Source organism: Meles meles, chromosome 17 (genome assembly GCF_922984935.1).
Source record: "Meles meles chromosome 17, mMelMel3.1 paternal haplotype, whole genome shotgun sequence".
Classification (NCBI taxonomy): Eukaryota; Metazoa; Chordata; class Mammalia; order Carnivora; family Mustelidae; genus Meles; species Meles meles.
This window is the reverse complement of record NC_060082.1, coordinates 14941468-14962324: the sequence shown is the minus strand read 5'-3', so window position 1 is coordinate 14962324 and position 20857 is coordinate 14941468. Positions and strand designations below refer to the sequence as shown.

At 39.6% G+C, this 20857-nt stretch overlaps 1 protein-coding gene across 2 annotated transcripts in view; it reads right to left on the bottom strand.

The window, feature by feature from the left end:
- ESRRG (estrogen related receptor gamma) overlaps window positions 1–19675 on the bottom strand; it is a 233623-nt gene extending 213948 nt beyond the window's left edge. For both annotated transcript variants that reach the window (XM_045983511.1, XM_045983512.1), the window contains exon 1: window positions 19520–19675. In XM_045983511.1, coding sequence (XP_045839467.1) covers window positions 19520–19575 — 56 coding nt within the window. In that variant the 5' untranslated portion in view covers window positions 19576–19675. The remainder of the gene's footprint in view (window positions 1–19519) is intronic.
- Between the last annotated feature and the right edge of the window lie 1182 nt (window positions 19676–20857).

Below are 20857 nucleotides of genomic sequence, written 5' to 3'. Positions count from 1 at the left end.
CTTAACCAACTGAGCCACCCAGGTGCCCCAAAAGTTTGTGTTCTTGCTCAGATATATTTAATTTTTTTCTAAAACATTTCATTACTTTGTACACCTACGGAGCTTCAGAACATCTGAAAGTGTCCCCTGAAGTTGCCAATTAAACACGGAGTCAATTCCCATCCCTATAGTTAGCCACTACCACTAACACATACATGTTACTTCTAATGAGTTCACCTCTCTGTCAACTTTGTCCCCTGCCTGGCAGGAGGAGGCATTCCATCAGTGGCAAACAGTATCCAAGTGACTCTAGGAGGAATGGACTGTTTCTCAGGAAAAGGTCATTTAAGAAGAGTAAGTAAAGGTCCTTATTAGTAACGATGGGAAAATATACTCTTTTGCGGGCAGGGGGAGTAGTGTTTTTATCATGGCATATTCTTTTTTTTTTTTTTAAATATTTTATTTATTTATTTGACAGACAGATCACAAGTAGGCAGAGAGGCAGGCAGAGAGAGAGGAGGAAGCAGGCTCCCCGCTGAGCAGAGAGCCCGATGTGAGGCTCAATCCCAGGACACCCGGATCATGACCTGAGCCAAAGGCAGAGGCTTAACCCACTGAGCCACCCAGGTTCCCCTCATGGCATGTTCTTAAGAGCTGGGGTGGGGGTCATGTAGAGGAGAGAGCAAGCCAGGGGATCCAAGGAGGAAATGTCTGGCCAAAGATGAAAGAGCGCGGGAGGGGATGAACTAGCTCTTGCCTAATGGTCCTGAATTTTATCGAATGTCCTGAAATTTTACGGAGCTACTTGGCTGAAGACAAATACCTCATTTTCTTTGGCACCAGAAAATGGTTTCAAATGCAGATAAAAAGGAGTCATCTCAAATACTTTTTGGAAAGAGACTGGTTATAAATAAATTTCCTTGAATAAAAAGTACTTTATTTGAACAAAGATGAAGTGGGTTACTGGTTCTATTTTGAATTAGCAGGATGATTCATTTTCATGCATATTTTGCTCCAGATAGATGTTGCTTATTTAAGTGCCGGCTAGAGCTTTACTGGCTCAAAAAAGCAGATCCATTAACTTTCCTGTGCAACTGAATGGAGTCAAATGGGATGGCGTGAACAAACCCCAAAGACTCTAGTCTATTCTGGGGCACAAGACGTCACATCGCATTCTGTACATACAGAACCAGGGAAGAAAATATTCACAAAAACATTCTTTTTTTTTTCAATCCTCTCTCAAGCCCTTTTTGGCTTGCAGTGAAAAAACTAACAGGCTATAAATAACATATAATCTTATCCACACATCTGTATTAATCTATAAAGTAAAATACGAGAACAGTGGATAAAGAATCCTAAATTAATTTAAGTGAAGCCCCCATTTCCACCCTGAATTTCTATTATCCTCTCAATGAGTCTCAGAAAAGAAAACTGGAACAGTCTGTTTCAAGTCTGGAGACCACCAGTTCCATTCATAGTTCTAAACCTTCATTTACAATTCAGAAATTTTTTTCATTTTAATTGCAGTATAATTAACATATGGTATTATATTACTTTCAGGTGTACAATATAGTGATTCCACAATTCTATATATTGCTGGGTATTCATGACAACAAGCGTGCTTTTTTTTTTTTTTTCTTAAGTAATCTCTATGCCCAACTGGGGGCTCGAACTCCCGACCCTGAGACCAAGAGTAGCACGTTCTAACTGACTCAGCCAACCAGGCACTCCTACAATTTAGAATATTTTTTATACAACCTAGATCTTCCTATACTTCAGTGACAAGTTTAGCCTTATAAGCCCATCTTGTTAGATACATATGATAGTTTCCTTATTTCAATAATGTATTTCAGTATAAATGACTTACTTGACTGCAGGTTACAATTTAAGTAGTTCCTTTTGCATTAATCAGGTAATTTCCCACCATGTGGTTTATACAGACCCCAAAATACAAAGTCATACACAGATTTCTGGGACTGAAGTCTTTCATTTTATATTTAGTATATATTCACCTGAATGCTGAATTTGGTTAGAGTGTTTCATACATAATAGCTAACATAATTTTGACTGGCCACATATTACAAATAAAAATGAACACAGAAATTTATCCTGTTTTTTTTTCTTTCTAGCAGAAAAAAAGAGGACACAATATATATAAATCACAGTTTACTAAAAGTCAAACGTGTTGCCCCCCACCCCCAACACACACACACACACACACACACACACACAAAATCATCTGTTTCAGAAAGGACACACAGTTGTTTTATTTCTGTTAAATCAATGCCTAAAAATATTACATTTCATCAGTTTCACTTATGCTGAACGTAAGGTAGGTTCCCTACCTGAAGCTGGCCATATTTTAAGTGCAAAGCAGGCTGAGCACTATCTAAATCTAGATAAAACTCATTGGTTTGTAATCTGCACAATGATCTATACATCTAAATCTATATGCAAATCAAATGCTTTAGAGCATTGGAGCATTCCAAAGCACCCAGGGCTAAGGGAGCAGAGGTGCTTTCAGACCCTTCCCCTGTTACCCTTCTCCTTTCCCTCTATTTATTTATACGAGCTACCTAAATAATTCACACTGCCTGCTTTTCAGCCTGAATGTTCCTCAGAAGAGGCCTACAATGAGCTATTGCAGTCACCAGATGGACTCAGAAAAGCAGCAGGTGGGGCAGATGGCAAGGCGCCCTGTCTGATGCTGCTTGCTTCGGCATGGACTGCGTTTTCCTTCCAGGTACATTATCATCATCCTAACACTGAGCGGTGTATAGTTTGGGGGTGGGGTGGAAGTGGGGCGCTGGCAAATCCTTTACATGCAATATTAGAGGAATCATAAATTACCAGCTGCCCTCTTCCTCCCCGCCCCCCACCCCCCTGCAACCCCCGATGTTTTATGCTGTTGCTTTGTTAGGGGGTTTTCTTTCTTTCTTTCTTTTCTTTTCTTTTCTTTCTTTTTTTTTTTTTTTAAGACTTTGGTGAAGGTTCCGCAATGCATTTTGGCACTAAGGATAAAGAAGGATGCATCCATTGCAAAATTTCACCTCAGCTTAATAAAAAAATGGAGACAGGAGGATTAGAGGGAGTGACACGGAAAGAGTCAAGACTATTGGGGGGGGGTGTATTTTCACAAATATTTTGCAAAAACCACAAATGAAGCGAAAACATAGGTGAGTTGATGACTCAGCCTGCATCTGCCGTTGTCTCACATAAAGGTAAGCAGCCCTTTGCATATGTCTATTGAGTGGAGGAGATAAAAACCACAATCTTATAGCTTTGGGGCATAAGAGAAAATATGAGCCATATGCAAATCAGGGCAACTCTTTGTCTTATATTTCTGGTATCATTTCTGAAAGTGTGGCATTTCCCCTTCAAAGTCTGTAATTCTATAATACTGAAACACACACAAAAAATTGTGTTGCCTATCACTGGCTGTTGGAAGCTTACAACATCATAATGCCAAGCTATCATGAGACAGTCACTCAGTAACATGTAGTATAAATTTTAATTGAGCATAAACACTTGACAAAAATTCTCCGGAGATATTTCTGGCATATTCTGATTGGCAATGGTATCATGATACCATGATTTTAATCCTTCTATAAACTTAACTGATGCCAGTATAAATCTTATTACCTAACTTCACTAATCATCTAATTATAAACACCTAAAAATATGAAAGACAATAATTTTAATGACCTGAAGCGAACCAATCTGTATCTTCAAAAAAATAAATCAGTAAAACACTTTAATAAAATTGCGTTCCCACTGAAGAAACGCTGCAAAGACACAGGCAAACCGAAATCCCAGGCTTCTGGGAACTCTGTGGGGTAGTTTTGCAGGAATGCCGGACAGACAGTAGCTGTGAAATTATCTCAAGATTAAGGGCAAGGTTTTCTGACAAAAACTACCTTTCAATAGTCATTTATTTTGATTAGAATGAGTTTACAAAGTCAAACCTTTCCCTTAAAGTCCAATCACATACACCTAACAGAGTTCAAATAAATCCCCTTGCTTTCCCTATGATCTATAAAGCATTTTTTACATGTTCTTTTAAAGAATTTTTTTCCCCTCTCATTTCCAGTCTGAAAAACAAACCATATACAAGTAATTGAGAGCATTTTAAGATGTAAAGGCAAGTTCGGTGATCAAATCTTCAAAGCCTTCATGAGGAAGCAGTGTCAAAATGGCTTTTTTAGCTGAGGGAACACAGGCCAGACCAGACATGACTGCTTCAAGACCCCCAATCACACTTTGGAAATACTCAGGATCTGAATCCATAGTTCCTAATTGTGTTCATGGTGCTAACTTTGTATCAGTCCTAAAAAGCCAAAAACAGAAAATCAGGCTGGAAGCTCTAGGGTGCTTAAGCTTTAAAACTCCTGGTACCTAAAATCCTGCAATCACATTCTGAAGACTGACCCAAGTTTAAACGGGAGACATGGGTATAAAAAAAAACACATTTTTAAGTGGTTTTTATGCACCCAAGATCCTTTTCTAATTTTTATCATTCACTTCAGGATCTTAGTGCCCAGGACAGTGCTTGTACAGAAATATTTTTGAAAGAATGATCAAGAAAATGTAGTTTAATGCACTAAATGGATTACTTTAATGATTTTAAAAATTGCAAAACAATGCATGTAATCTTTTTCGATGCAACATGAAAAGTTACTATATCCAATCAATCTGACACCAGAGAGTTGGTTATGAAAAATACACTTCCAAAATCAATGTTAAACTGATATCTTTTAAACTTGATTTCATTAACTATCATTAAACTGTTGGCCCACAATCTAATTAATGTACACCACAGAGGGTATTTAATAATACTAAACAGAAGGGGATGGACATTTCTTAGGAAAAAGCTCATTATAAGGCAAATGGCCATAAGTTAACATTTAAAGACAGTAACTGTGGAAATAAAATGTGATTTTAGATTTACATATTTCATAATGATTGGGATATTCTCAGTGTATTCGATGTGTGTTAAGGCTGCCACAATTAAACTGGCAGACAATATTCCTTCTAAAATAAAAAGCAGCAAAGTCTCACCTAAAAACACCTGCTATTTTAAAAACAAAAAACAGTAAGGATAAGTAAAGAGGGAAGGAATGCATAGGTAATCTTAATTTAAGGCTTGGATATAAAAGATCATAAAGGTAATGTATGTTACCTGTTACTTAATGTTACTCGAAGTGAATGATAATTATAATTGTGATTTTTAACATTTCAAAATTATCCTTCAGTAAAGTGTATGTGAGAGTCTCGAACAGATCCATCTTATATAAATATGTACAGTCGAACATATTTCTGCAGTGTTAGAAATCAGAGTAATGACATTTCATATACACACAAAAAACCCCTACATTTGTTTTACATGTGTTGAAAGAATAGTTAAGGCATGTGTCTGTATATGCGTGTGTGTGTTTATGTATCTCTATATATAATACAATTTCTCTAACTGGTTGAATTATTTCCCAATTTCAGACACCCTCCTGGATGTGGCCAACTCCTACAGCTCCACAAGACAAGTTAGTCATAAAATATAGATATCCAAATTTAAAAATTTTTTAAATTTTATCCAAATATATAGTATATGCTATAAATGGCATAATTTAAAAAGAGAAATAGATTTTTAAGTGCCACTTTTCTCTTTCCTAAACAAAATATTGATAAAGTGACTCAAATGCCATAAGTTTGATGCAATGCCCAATTTGTTAAACACATGCAGTCTTCCCAAATTAACTATGATTTTTTTTTGCATGTGCCGGCTGGCTTTCTTCTTCATACGTAGGCATCACTAACTGAAAAACAGAATTGGGGGAGAGAGGGTACCATCTCTAAAGAAATTACTTCTTTTACTTCTTTGTGGTTCCCCTCCCTAGGTGAAAAAGATAAATTAAGACACATCATTAAACACACACACACACAAATGGTAGGATAAACCAATCGCTAAAATCTTTGAGAGGCTGGAAACAGAGCACACCAAGTAACCATCAACTTTAATTAGTAAGGAAGGACAGTACCTCTGGATACTAACTGTAATCCTTGTGCAAGATTTATCCAGATCACCCTGGTTCTGTTTTGTGTTTCTCCTCTGAAAAGTCTAAGAAGCATTTTCTACCCAAGTTTTGAGTTTACAGTTTAAAAGAGAGAGAGAGAGGGGGGGGGGGGGGGGGGGGAACAGGATTCCTTGCAGGCCTTCTCCCCACCTGAACAGAGCCATTTGCATAGTCCATTGAACACTGTTTAGTAAACAGAGAGTGTAGGGACCACAGTGGCTTCTATCTTCCTGGCCTGCCCTCCTTTTAAAAGCAAGGCGGGGATTCTGTTTTTAGTACACACTCTGGTTCAGTGTTAATCCTGTTTTATGTTGTTCACACCTGCTGCTGACTAGCAGCCTGCTGATGGGCCGGGGCTCACGCTGCTGGGAGAAATCCCACTCCCGGAGGAGCCGGAGGAGCCGGACAAAAGCTACTGTACAGAGCTGCAAACAAAGCCTGACCAGGGTCGAGGAGATGGGACAAGCTGACCCTGGCAAATCTTCCCTCCCGTTTGGCAAATAAGGCTCCCATGTCCCCAAGTTTGCCACCCAACAATAAAGGCCACCGATTGCTCTTTCCTGAAGGAGCCTGAACCCCATGGCCTTAGTTCTATTCCTCAGCTGTGTATGTCTTTGGGTAAAATGAATGCCCATGCAGTAAAAACGAAAATGTCCTAAGCAGGGGTCCGCGTCAGCCACACTTTGTGTCCTTACCGAAAGACTCTAACCCTGAAACCAACCTAAATACGAATTTAAAATGCCCCATGGCTAACCTCTCTTGTCCTCGAATTTTACATCCAAAATGAACAGAGATAGAAAATCGTACATTCTGCCCTCAGTGGCCACCGTGTGACCAGGACAGTGACTTGGATGCTAAGACCGCTCTCCCCCAGCCTCCCAACCCTGCACTGCATGTGCCTAATAGCAAACATCAAAAGGAATGACTTCTTTTTTGATCTTAGTACCAGCGATAAATCAAATTCAGTGCCACAGACAGGGGGGAAATTCGCTACTGAGGGAAAACCCCGAGACGGACGGTGGGACCAGTTGGAGGCATTTGCTCAATCACGTTTCCAGTAAATGATGCCCACCCTCCTTTGCTCTGAAACAAGATGTAAGTTGCTGTGCGCTTACCCAGAGCAAGAAAAACTGACCCAGTCCTGATATGACCCTAAGTCAGGAGGTGCTTTGGGCTGACATTGCCAGCAATGGCCCTGGATGGAGCGCCTCTCCCCTACCTACAGACCCCGAGCCCAGGTCCCTTCTCTCTGGAAGCCAGACTCTGCCCACAGGTGGGCACAGAAAGCCCCGACTGGCCAGAGCCGCACAGCTCCAGGAGGAGCTGCACGTCCAGGGAGGGGGTGGCAGATGGGAACTCAGGGATGGCTTTCTTACATGTCCCGGAGCACCTTTTCTACCCACAACAGCCAATAAAGCATCATGGGCTCCACGGCCAAGTTGGGGGCGTCCTGGGTCTGCCTAACCCTCAGTGGTGCACAGATTTCATGGAGCAGAGTTTTCATACTTCTCTGGGGGGAAGCGCGCAAAGTGCTAACTCGCATTTTAAGGTTCTGTTAATGAACGAAAGCGAGGATGAGATGTTCGAGGTGTCGGCGTCTTTCCCCTGGTTTGTTTTTTATCTACCCTTAGCAATGTCCTCTTTTTTGGAGGGTCAGCACTCGAGCTGCTCCCTTGTCTGTACCACGCTCTTCCTCAGCAGAGGGAAAACACACAGGGATTCTCAGAAGCAGCTTAGCCACCACAGGTGAGAAGCCAGGTAAATGCATACTTTTTCAGCGTGTATAATACTGCATACTTGGGAATGTTCCCGAGTCTTAAAGAAAACAAAAACTGTTCTTAAAAATGATACTGTGATATACTTGCCATACCTGTAGACAGAATTCATGTGTCCCCCATAACCTGACAGAGCCCATCATAAAATCAAATAAAAAAATAACAGTTGTCACTTTCAATCTGCTTACGTAATATGAGAAGTATAGGAATAAATTCAATTATTATGTTGAATCACAGGAAAATGCTGAGAGATGACCACTTCTTGACCTACAAAAATGGCAATTTCATGTAGTTTCATGAAAACATAATTAGAATCCTATTATCTCACTTTCACACAAAAAAGGCTGAAGTTTTGTCAGGGAATTTCATGATCCCAAACTCGACTTCCCTCCTGATTCTCCCTCAGAATGCCACCTCTCATTTCGTCTGGTTTTGTTTCATTATTATCAAAATGGGACAATTTACCTAAGTATATTTCAAAACTTGAACTTGGGACGATTTGGGGCACTCAGGTCCTAGCAGTCAAGATGTCACTGGAAATCAAGTTTTGCATGTTCGATGGTTCACATTTGCAGTGGAGCGTTTACTACAGGACTCACTTTTCTGAGAGGTAATCCCACATAACAGAAGAGCCCACGCTTCCTTCCAAGCGCCAAGACCGCACCACCATGGAGTACGATGCAAAAAAATCTCATCCTTGATCCTTCACTTAAGGACTGGAGCCACGGATGAGTTTCGTTCCCCCGGCGACTTTGTGAGTTTTCTCAGGACAGAACGATCCCCGTGTAGGAGCAGCAGTCGCAGCTCCGAGATCAAATGATACTGAGTGTTCCGCGTGGAGTGCCGGCGACAGGAGGGAAGCCCTCCGATGAGAAGGAAAAGCAGCAGCCGCGGCACCGCTGTGCGCGTGATCAAGGGGTTCAAGGGGTTCAACGTGCAGCTGCCTGGCAGCGGGGCTCCGGAGCACGCCCACTTCTGAGCAAAGTTAAGACCACCTTATTTTGATTATAGTGCTTTCCTCGGGCAGGAATTTTTATTTCGGCCGGAATCTTAAACCATTACATTTCCAGTGATGCATTTTTATGTTTACAATTGACATCTTCATAAAAGAATGAAACCTTTGAGCAACAGCTCCAAAGCATGAAGGTTGCCTGCAGTAAGTACTTAAATTATTTTACACCTAAATGGAGCCCAGTTGTTTTTAGTTAAAATTTAATAAACCTTAAACTGATGACCTTTCTTCCACGGAAAGGCCCAGAGTTGCAAAAACGAACTTTCCAGTGAAATATATTTTAAGGAACTAGTGCTGAACAAAGGGCTATTTAAAGCTGAACGCTTTGTCAATTTATCAGCCTGTGAACATTCTGTTCCCGAATCTCCCGCTGCTGCTGAATGTATAGAACGCTGGTGCCTTGCTTAATCGAATACTATTGATTCGAGTGTGTCACAGTGATCTCATTGAGAGTAATCAATAGTAATCCAAAATCAATCAATCTGCTCTTGCACTATCATTTATCAAATCTGAATACACCAAATTATTTGTAGGCGTCAAATTACAAAGAAGAGAAGATGGTCGAGCTGGGAAAGTTAATGGTTTATATTAAGAGCAAAACCAATATCTCTCTCTTTGTCAGGGGAGGTGCTTTAAAATGGGCTGTGGATTGGACAAATACATTTATCTGCTCATTAAAGCATCCTAAATTTATAATTACTCTCATTCCATTCCTGGGGGTGGGGGGGCAAAACAAGATTTCTTACCTAGGACTTTGCTGGTTCAGCACAAGTGACATGAACATCCACATGCCCTAACTTACTTAACAACAGCGCGCAAGCATTTTTACAAGTCTGCTAAGCTAAGTTTCAAATGCCCGTCACCCCTCCGCTGGAAACAAGGGGACTCGACTGACACAGGACATAACTGCATCTTCTCACATCAGAAATGATGTTTCATAGAACTGGAGTGGGAAAAGGCATACTTAATTTCTCCAGAGAATGCACAGCCTAGACGCACCTGCTTATCAAAGAAGCTGCTGGTGATGCTGCAGGTTCCTTTATCAACATATTCACCTGTAATTTAGTCAAGGTAATAAATCCTGCTATTCATTATGGCACACTCAAAAGCAGCCCTACTATTTAACTTGAATGAAAAAAGGCACAGAGTGTCTAAAACATTTACTTTTGCTAATGTGAAAGTGTTGGCATTTTCCTTCGTTCCCGATAAGCTGGTGCCAGGAGCAGAGTGATTATTCTTTTCTTATTCAAAGCCTATCAGCATTTCGAAAAGCTCTCTCAATCTTATCAGGTGTATGAACAGCACAGTTACTGAAAACAGTTTGTACTGCTCCTCTCTCTTTCTGCCAAGCTATCTGATAACCCCCCAACTAACTGTATTTACACACAATCACACAGAAGTTGTATCCTCCACGCCCTGTAGCCAGACTCCAGGGTGCCACGGATTTTTGCGCTGGGACATTAACTTAACAAAAATGTCAGCAGTGAGTACCCCAAACTGACAACAATCAAGAAAACACCATAAAAGCGCTCAACTAGAATAGACAACAAACAGAAACAAAGGAAAACAAATATGAAAAGTTGAAGGCAAGCCCTTTGGAATTCGAGAGGGGGTTAGAATATACTGTGTATGCAAATACGGGTGAATCTCACGTACTTACCTTTAATCAAAGTAAATGATCCCTTAGCAAAACAGATGAACAGAAACAGACATTTTCAAAGCAAATATCGCTGCCATGGAGGGGGTTGAGGGAAGTTTTTTAGAGCTGAGCAGGGATTTCCCCCCACTTTCAGATTACCTCAGTGTGGGTGAAGAGAGGTTCATTACATAAGCGAAGTAAGACAATAGACAATATCACCGGACTTACCCCATAAACTGAAGACAAGATAGAAAGCAAGGCTGTCACATATGGTAACCACATTCTCAGGACAGATTTTCCTATCATTAAAAACCCTCATAAATACTCTAGACATTAAAGTTTTGTTCACTATAAGGAAATGAAAAAAAATTTTTTAAATATAATTTGAGTATTTAACCTCTTCGTATTTTTCTCATTCTTCAGACTTAACCAACTGAACAGTCCCATATAAAGGTATGAGGAACGAATCATCACCCAGGCCAATCTGAGCAGGTGATCTGCTCTCCATTTCTATCTATTAAAAAATGCTTAGACCAGTTCATGGTTCATACGAATTGAGAGACACACCTAATCATTTATGGGAAGTTCTTTGGAGCATGAAAGACAACAATGACATTTATGGAACATAAGAGAAATCTAAAATGTACTTGAACAACTGAATAATAAATTTCTGACCCTGGGGAAGAATCTCTGCTTGGGCTCCTGTGCATAAATTAGCCATTTGTTCCTCACCTCCTTGTGCTGAATGGCTAGGACAGGACAGAAAAAGGCGGCCACATGCTCCCACCTGAGCCCACCTCCTGATTCTGTCTAGACTCCAAGACCAGAATGAGCCTCTCCTTAGATGTGTAGAGCAGTAAGAGGAATAAGCCAAGTGTGGAGTTCAGTACAATTCAGCTGATGGGTGCTTTTCCAGCTGTGACACTATGATCCCATGACTGATGAGGCAGGTCTCATTTAAGTCTATGGATAAAGGGATGCTTCTGTCATTTACTGGACCCAGCACCAACTGTATACAGTTACTTCCTCATAGAAAAAACACGCGAGTCTCATCAACCATATGTACCTTTCCCTTTCTTGGGTCATGAACAATGGGATGCAAACATAATATTCCTCCTTAAAACATCTGATCTGTTTTAATAGATTAGTGATGATGAAGAAAGCATTGTCAGAGGATTCCTTCATTTATGGGAAAATGAACCTCATTTAACACAGCCAGCTTACATTTTTGGAGAAGTTCAAGTTCTGTGATAATTTGGAATTACGGAGGGCAAAGGGCAATTGATTAAAGAACCTCGTATCTTGAATACTTTTCTCTAAACAAGTAACTTGGTCTCTATAATTTTTCATATGACTTGCTATTTTTGCTAACTATGGATATAATTTTAGATACTTTTCAAAGTAAAATAAATTCTTACAACTATAAAATGTAAATATAATAACTGCCTTGAAAAGAACACCTTTTAAAACATTTCAGCTCACATTGTAAGCATTAAAAGTGAGCATTTATTTAATGTGCCTTTTGTTTAAATTCTCAAAAGTCATTATAAATAAGCAAAATCTTCCTGGAATCGATGAAAAATTCAATTTTTCATGTGCAAGGGAACCATTCTGACCATGGAAGGGAAAAAAATTAATATGCATCTGCCTATTTTCTGTGCACAAGTTCTTTTTCAAATTTCATTTTTGCATTTTGAATAATCCATACGAAAAGAATGCTCAAGACTTTTATCTTCCTCAGAAAATGTATGCAAACTGCAACAAAAAGAGATGTCCCTTGTTAAAGATGGATTGCCCATGCTCCTTCCGAATTCTCCACTTCTTAAAGTCTTTATTTACTTCACACTCAGGAGCAACAGAGGCTCACCACTTCAGAGACCTTTAAAACAATAAATCCCTTTGTTACTTCCAAGAGAGTAGAAAGATTTGACCATGTTTAGGTTATCCTCCCCCACTCTTTTTTTTTTTTTTTTTTTTTGGTACAAAACTCATTATCGTCTATGCTGTCTGTATTCCCACAGAGTTTTAAAGAGAAGTAGGCGAGTAGGCTGGTTTTCATTACACTTCTACTAGCCATCAATCTCTGATATGATAGGAGAATTTATTGGTAGCTTCCCTTTTATTTAGTAGCATCTTAACCAAGTGTTTGTGGAGAAGGTATGATGAAGCAAAGTTAAACTGACACATCTGTGATGTGCCTGACGGCCTTCAGTATGCCTAGTGTTCGTTTGTTTTCTGTGGCTAGGTAAGTACTGCCAAGGCATGTCACATATAATGTGGACTTCCCACCAAAATGATGAAAAGTATATATGCAATTCTGTGTCACTCTCGCCAGTATGAGAAAGCACAGAAGAACGTACAGGACAAAGACTGCCTTTTATAATTAAAATATAAATTTACTTTGAAGTTCATTTTTTTTTTTTTTAAACAACGTAATCTAATCTTAGGTAGGCTCTCCAAGAGTTTCACACTTGAAGCAGTAAAGAGATTTTAAGTGCCAAAGCTACAGCCATAGGTTGCATTTCTAACGGCCAGGGCTGGGTGTTGCCTATCTCTATTCACAGGCACACACAGGTCCCTGCCAGTATACTGAAGTGCACTCTGGCGGACCAGTGAGAAGTCGTTTTATTTAAAACTGCACCTTTTCTTTGACTGCTTTGCCTTAGTGAGTTCTCTTCCACATACACATTTGTTGCCGTAAATTAAGATGGCATGCATCTGAAGAAATCAAAACATAAAAAGCAAGTTTCCTTGCTTAGATTTCCTTGCTTAGATTGCTTGCTTTTAGATTCTTAGAAAAAAGTCTAAAAATGTTTTTTCAATAAAAAGGGGACTGATACATGCATGTGCACACATGTGCATACAAATTCACACACGCACGCACACCACCACTCCCACACAACCCAAATCCTCTCAATCTGATGGTTTTGTATAACTGACTAGAAAATACATTCGGAAAATAATGAGAAATAGTGTCCGAATCAGAGAAAAAGAAACACCTGGCACTTCCGTCAAGAAAAAGTAGAGAGGAAAAGATGTGTTTGCTAAAAAAACTCTGAATGGAAATTATTTTTAGCAGCTGAGGTTTCCTAGATCTTAGAAAATAGAAGTCTGAAATGAACTTGAAACAAGAATGAGATGCCAGGGAAATCCTTCAAAAGGCAAAGGCTGTCACTTATCACCCTCAGATAATAAAGAAGCTAACTCGGATCTGACCGATTGGCAAAAAGAAACAGCAGGATTTAAAAAAGAGAGAGACAAACATTAAATTTGTTTAAGTGCTACACATACAAGTAAAGATAGGAAATGAATCCAGGAATTTAAACCAGAATATAAATAAGAACCAGAATTACAGCACAAAGAGCAGCTGGCTGAGTGTTCTTCTCAACACTCATTCAGATTTACGAAGCAAAATCACAGATCTCTAAACTTACCCCTTCGAGTAAAATTCAAAAATTCTGAAATCTGTGATGTACTTTAGAGAAACAGAACACTTACTAGTCTTCTATATTTGCTTTCAGGGAAAAAAAAAAAGGAAAAAAAATGAGGAAATGACATATTTATGGAATACAGATAAATAAAATTCCTATTTATGCATTTATCTGAGAGCTATCATGTTTACATTCAGATATATTTGTCAGGCCCTTGAATAAAAAAAAAAAAAAAAGAATGTAGCCAAGAGCTGATTCAAAACTATTTCTTGGACATGGGCCCACACCATTAAATTATGCATTTAATATTAGTAGCTTATTTCTTATTTTACAAATCATTTATGATTACCAGCTTTTGAATTTAGGAAGGATAGCAGTTAAAAATTCATAAAATCAGAACCAAATCGAGTTATTAGGTTACCTGTTAACCTGACTTTCTGTATAGTTAAACCCATTCAGTTTAAAATCAGACCTGGCAGATACCCGAAACACGAATTCCAGGTTAAAATCATGCCTGGCAAATTGAACTGGCAACTAATCGATCTGAAAAATACCTGAGATTCACTTTATTATATAAATGTAATGAGCACTGTGAGCAGCCTACCTCTTCCCACAGAGTTACGTATTTCACGTGCATCTATACACACAAACACACACGTGTGTGTATTCTGCGGACGGCTCTGGATTTTAAAGTACGATGTATGTACTGATGTATTTCTAATAATCCAGACCATGCATATCCATATACACATGGCGGTGAAAATAATCAACAGCAAAGCATACGAAATGCAGTAAGGAGAATGAGAAGCGGCAGAGACGCCTGGTGTCATCCCTGCACTATCAAATATACACATAAGTATGATTGGAGAAAGAGAACCTAAATATTTCACTGTCAGAGAACGTCGCAAACTGCAATTCATTTCTATCTCATGTGCTTTAGGACAATGACAATTTAATACAAGGCCAGTGGATGTAAAAGAGATAAAAACTGAACAAACTGGGCCAGTGTAATCAAAGATTTTCTCCAGAGAGCTGGCGAGGGCCGGAGCTCATATGCACTTAGAACAGATCAACGTTGTATTGTTTCTCTTTTCCATGCATTTGCTATGAAGCAAAATTCCAAGCCAAGCTTAGCTACTGCAATGACTTTAAAGTTCTATTGAAATACCTCCGATGCTCTTCTCTATTTCCAAATGCTTCAGAGGTGGTTCTAAAAAGTTTATTTGATATTAACTGGTTTCACAGAAATCATTGCCATTAATTGCCACTTGTCTGACCAAGTATCAACCATGGGCACAGATTTGAATTTGTTTTATGAAATCCTACAAGCCAAACCTTCCGTGCTGCACAGCACTTTGAAAGTAAAACAAAGAAATTTTTATTTTTATTTATTTTTTTTTTTTGGTCACCAGGCTAAAACAAATGTTGAGGAATTTTTCACAAGTGATACGGACTTGAGACTGGGCATTATGCCTACCTCCCAAAAGAAAGGTCTCTTCTTTGTCTGTAGTTCTTCCAGGAGTAAGGTATTGTGAAAGTATTGTTAAATAAGACTCATAGAGAAGTTACCTGCCCTCTTTGATGAATAGCACCATGGATCTAAAATTAATTGCAAAAGTATGGCCCAGCTAATGAGATGGTCCTTATCTTTTCTCAGCACAGGAAGCACAGGTATTTTTCTGCTGGCTCGATATTTTATAAAAAATGCCTAAAGTGTTATTAACTAAGTAAAAATCTGATTCAAAGACCTCAAAGACCCAAATTATCATAAATTCTAAAACCTGGAAAACCTGGAGTTAAACCTGATTTCCTATATTATTTCCTTTCTAAACCTTAATTTCTTTTCTTTTTGACTTTGAAAAGAAAACCAAAGGGGGAAAAAATATTTTCTCTAGCTTCTATAAGCATTTTTAAAAACAGAATTATAATATCCTTTTTAATAAGATGGTCAACATATATTACAGTCAGATTAAACCAAAGAAATATATCAAAGGCCATCAATTTAGAATTAAAAAAAAGAAGAGGAACAATGATACCTTATTGGGGGGAAAACACTGGAAAAATGATCATCCATGCAAGAGAATTAATGGATATCCACAAGGGCTTTGCTAATAACATGGGTTAATTACCGCTGCAACACACAAGGCTCAGTAAATAGAGCAGCAGTACCATAAACACATTAAGATGAGAAACCATCACTATAAGAACCAGCCAACACCATCACCCTTGCCTCTGCCCAGGAAAGGGAAAGCTGTTTTCCAGCCCTTTCTGTCAAAAGGAGGATTTCTAAACTTAACCACCAAATGTTTATAAGGTAATCCATAAATATACTGACACAAAGGGCTGATGAAACATGGGGTGCCCATCATTTACTCACCACTCCCATCCCACATTTATTCCATGAAGTCAGGAACACTTATTTCTGCTTACTCGAAGGAGAAAATCACATGTTACGTAATACACACTGTATTGGCTATCTTGACTATCTATAGTTTGGGATATGTACAATGGCTATTAAATTTTCAGAAAAATAGAATTAATCTGTTCGCTTTAGTGCGGGGATGGGCAAGGTTACAAGATTCTGCAGCTCAAGAACACTCACCCCTAAGTGCAGCTAGTTGTCACTTCAGCAATTTACAAAGAAATCATCTGAAAACCCCACCTACACCACCTACCTTTAAGGCTGCAGGTGTTTTCAACAGATTTACAGAGAAGAAACAGGAGGAAAAGTAATATGAGCTCTAAGTCTGGAGTTTAGGTGTTCTTTCTTAGAAAAATAAAGTGTCTGTTCATAGTTTTCAAATAATATCACATCTAAAGTGATTTAGGCAAGCTCCTTTTTCTAAAAAAATTGTATCCGCTCGGAGTTAGGCTTGCTGTTGTTGTTGTTACTATATAAATTTTTTCTTCCTGCCTATTTTCATCTCATACATTTTGACATTACAGTATTACTTTTGGATAGTTGTGTTTCAACTTACATTTTGCTGTTAATAAGGAGAGATGAGGCCGAGGGGGGAAACAACAACAACAACAACAACAACAAACCCAGACACAGAAAGAGTGGACCTTACAAAATAAAACTTGCGTAGCTCCAAAGAGGAATTTTAAAACATGTATCTGTTTCATTTGCCATGCTGGGATTTCAATGATCAGGCTGAATTTCTAAACTATTCCCTCCTCGCCTTGCCTGTTTTGGAGTATTTCAATTGCCTTTCCTTCTTCCAACAGCTGTGACAACTGTTAAAACAGTCAGTAAAATTAAGTCCGCTCTATAATCCTGTAGTCAATGTTACATTTTAATCAGAGGTTGAAAGGGATTCATGTGATGAGCACACTCATTTAGAATGATTAGACGGACACATATGTCAAAATGAGCAGATATATTATTTTCATCTATTTATGCTATCAGTTATTACTGCTATTAAATGTGAAACAAGCTCTCAAGTATTATGTTCTTTAATGTGCTGGCACATTTCCTAAAATAAAAAACACATAGTTATAGGCTAACATTTTAGGCTCTCCTAATGGTGGTCAATAAATTGTACGAATCTTTTTAACAGCCTCCAAAACAGAAATTGCCTAATATCTTCCTCTGAAACTGCATAACTCTGGTTTCATTTCTATGTATATACACACACGTGATAGGGTTTAACCCAGTACAATTACTATGAATATTAATAGCATGTATAAATTCTGTGGTTTATTAATTGAGACAGAGAGGCAGATGCGTTGCTTAGCATTAGATCTTTCTGTCTGTCCAGTGAACCACGTAACCATCAGAACTGCATCCAGACAATAAATCTGTATTTTTAAAAGATGACTTTTAATTGAGCCAAAAAGAAAGCTAGTTTGAATCTTGCGCCAAAGCCAAAAGGACATGTGCCCTGATTTCATTTAAATGCATCTGCTTTAAGAGGCTTATCTAAACTAATTATTCAAATTAGCTATAAGAAGTTAAATTCAAGAAAACTACTTTAAAAAGAAGCCTCTGGAGGATTTTTAAAGTTTGTTTTGTTTATTTATTTACGGGAGAAAGTTCAGAATCTGGGTGAGCGTGGATAACACCTTCTCCCTGACAGGAAGACGTTTACACCCTCCGGTTCCAGGACCCCCGGTGCACTAACCTTCAAGCCCCACTTGAGTGGGCACTCCTACCTTTGTTTATTTCTCATTTTTATTTTCACACAATTTAAGGTTGTTTCTGGCCGTGAGTCTGTCGAACTGGATGCAACCTTGCCAGCTTTCAGTCCCTCCTACGCCTATCTCTTGGAGAATAGCCCTTGCGCGAGTGTGTATGCGAGTGTGAGAGAGCGTGAGTGTGGGGGCACGTGCAAGCGTGCAGAGACAGATCCACAGACACTCACACCCCTACACACACGAGCAGCCACTGACAGTGCGAGTCACTTTTCATCTCTTACTTAATTACAAAGCAATGCAATACGCAGTCACGAAGGACAGCTAGTGGACATCTACCTATAATGCACTACCTCCTCGTCGAGAGTTTCAGATTTTCTTCACAATCTGTAGAGAGATGTTTGCCAAGAACACTCTTTTCAGAATTATAACAGTTGGTATTACTGTAATGTGAAAGCAGAGCGATATAACTGACTCAACAGAAAGATGATCCAGGGACAGGTCTCAGGGTAGACTAATACGTTATCTTAACAGTGGGCTGAAATTAAGTTTATGACCTACTCATCTACACAAGAATGCCTAATTTACTTGTCCTACCCCATCCACTTCTCCCCCACCTTTAGTGTTCCAAAGATATAGATACTGATATAGAGACACATATACACACAAATCCATGTGCATAAAGATATTCATAAATCCGAAATTAAACTGCACCTAAGAACAAAAGTACTTTTCCCTATTTTCTGGACGTGATCCATGACACAAATCCGCAATCTCAACGTTGTCTGTTCAAAGGGAAAATTTAAAAGTCACTACTGTTTCTTCTTTAGTTGTTTTTTTTTCCTCCCCTTAAATATTTATAATGTGTGAAAATCTCATGTTACTTAATGGACTGATTTGTCAGTTAAGTGCTGACTTAACGCTAACCATGCAAATAACATTATTCTAGCCCCGAATTGCACAGGGCTAGTTTTTAAATTGTTCTCTGAAGGAGAATTAGTAAATGTGCAATTTTGCCTCTAACTCTGAGCGGTAAGAAATGACAGGGAGCTGAAAATATCTGTCAAGCTGCAAATACATAAGAGGCACTCAATAGTATAAATCACTTTGAATATTGTATTTTAAAACATCTTTCCTGGGAAAATGGGTCCCAGTAAAAGATGCATTTTAACAGTTCACTAAGCATTTGTGCCAAGTGCCTATTCTTAGCACCTGAATAAGAAGTGACTGTCACACAGCTGTTTTACTGACAGTCACTGAGCTTTGCCTCAAAGGTAACATTGTAGTCAGAGAACAATTCTCGACTTACTGAATTAGGAGATCACCCTCAACACAAAAGACACAAGACAGACACAAACAAGCACTCGTGCACACACCGTACCCAGGGCATTACCTGAATCCGTGTGCAAAGATACACTCTGCCCACCCCCGCACGCGCACCCCCACGGCGAGTTTTAAAAAGGAAAGAAAAAGGTACCTACTCTTCCTCGTAGTGCAGGGAAAAAGATTCAGGCAGGCAAAGTTCTACCGAATCCATGTGCGACCGGCAACCATTATTCGTGCTCCCCAGCTATAAATCAAAGTTTCCTTGACAGAGCACAGTGCAATTAACACAAATGTTCTCCTAGTGACAAGCCTATAGGCACAGCCAGTTGGGACCAAAGCTCTCACACTCTCCTAATCAAGGACTTAAAGCCCCGATTGGAGCTTATTAATATGAAGTAGGGCTTTACATATGCAGTCCCACCGGCCCAGCCGCGCAGCCGATTGGGGGGCGTCTGCCCAATCAGGAGGGAGGCGACGGGAGGCTGCCGGAGGCAGCGGAGCCGGGCAGGTAGGCAGGGTGCGGAGAGCCGCGGGGACTGGGCACCGCGAGCCGCGAGGGCGAGGGAGCGGGCACCGCAGCCGCGATCGAAACGCTCCCGGGAGGCACCGTGCGTTTTCTTCTGTCTTTCTCTCTTTTTCTGGGAAGCTACAAAAGAAACCTAACTAACTTAACTCTCTAGGCACTGGAGGGATTTGTCTCGGGTGTCCAACCCGAGACCCATTTTGCCTTGAAAAGAAGAACGCACGCACACTCTCAGTTCATTTGGGAGAGGATTCTGCGGAAGGTAGAGAATTAAGTTTGTCCTGCCCTGGTCTGTGTTTCACACCCCCGGGGGGGGCTGCTGCTTCGGCAGTGCCGTACTGCCCGCCCCCCCCCTCCGTTTATTCGTAGTCGCGTCTTTCCCTGGTTTCCTGCTCCATACTGGGCATTGGAAAAATCAAAGACAGTCTTCTAAATTGTTCGGGCGTGTGAGCCCCTGGGATGGTCCTCCCGGAGGTGGAATGCAGTTTTGCACAACTACAGAAGAGGAAATAGTGCTTCCGTACAAACTGAGGGGATGCCTATGCAAATTAGATGTGTAAACATTTCTTTACGTGCTGTCTCTCTACAGACAGATACACAAGGCATAGCTTTTCAAAGCGAAGGTAAACAACTGTAGGACAAACTGGCTTCTCCAGTTAGTTACAGGGGTGGGGGTCTGAGGGCTGTAGGGGATAGAGTACATTAAATCCATCTCAGTGCATTTTGACAAAATACAGACTGTGTTTCCTTTTTTAATTTTCCTCCCCCCCTTGCCTGGAGAGCATTACTACACCGTGCACTAAATGTTCCTAATCACATACTTATTTCAGTACAAGCTTCCAAACTGGAAGGCAGATACAAATGTATATAATTTTACCCAAAACATCAGTTTCCAAATGAAATGCAGTGTACATACTTGTTTCTATACATAACACACCCTGAATGCTTAAAAAAAAAAAAAAAATCAACC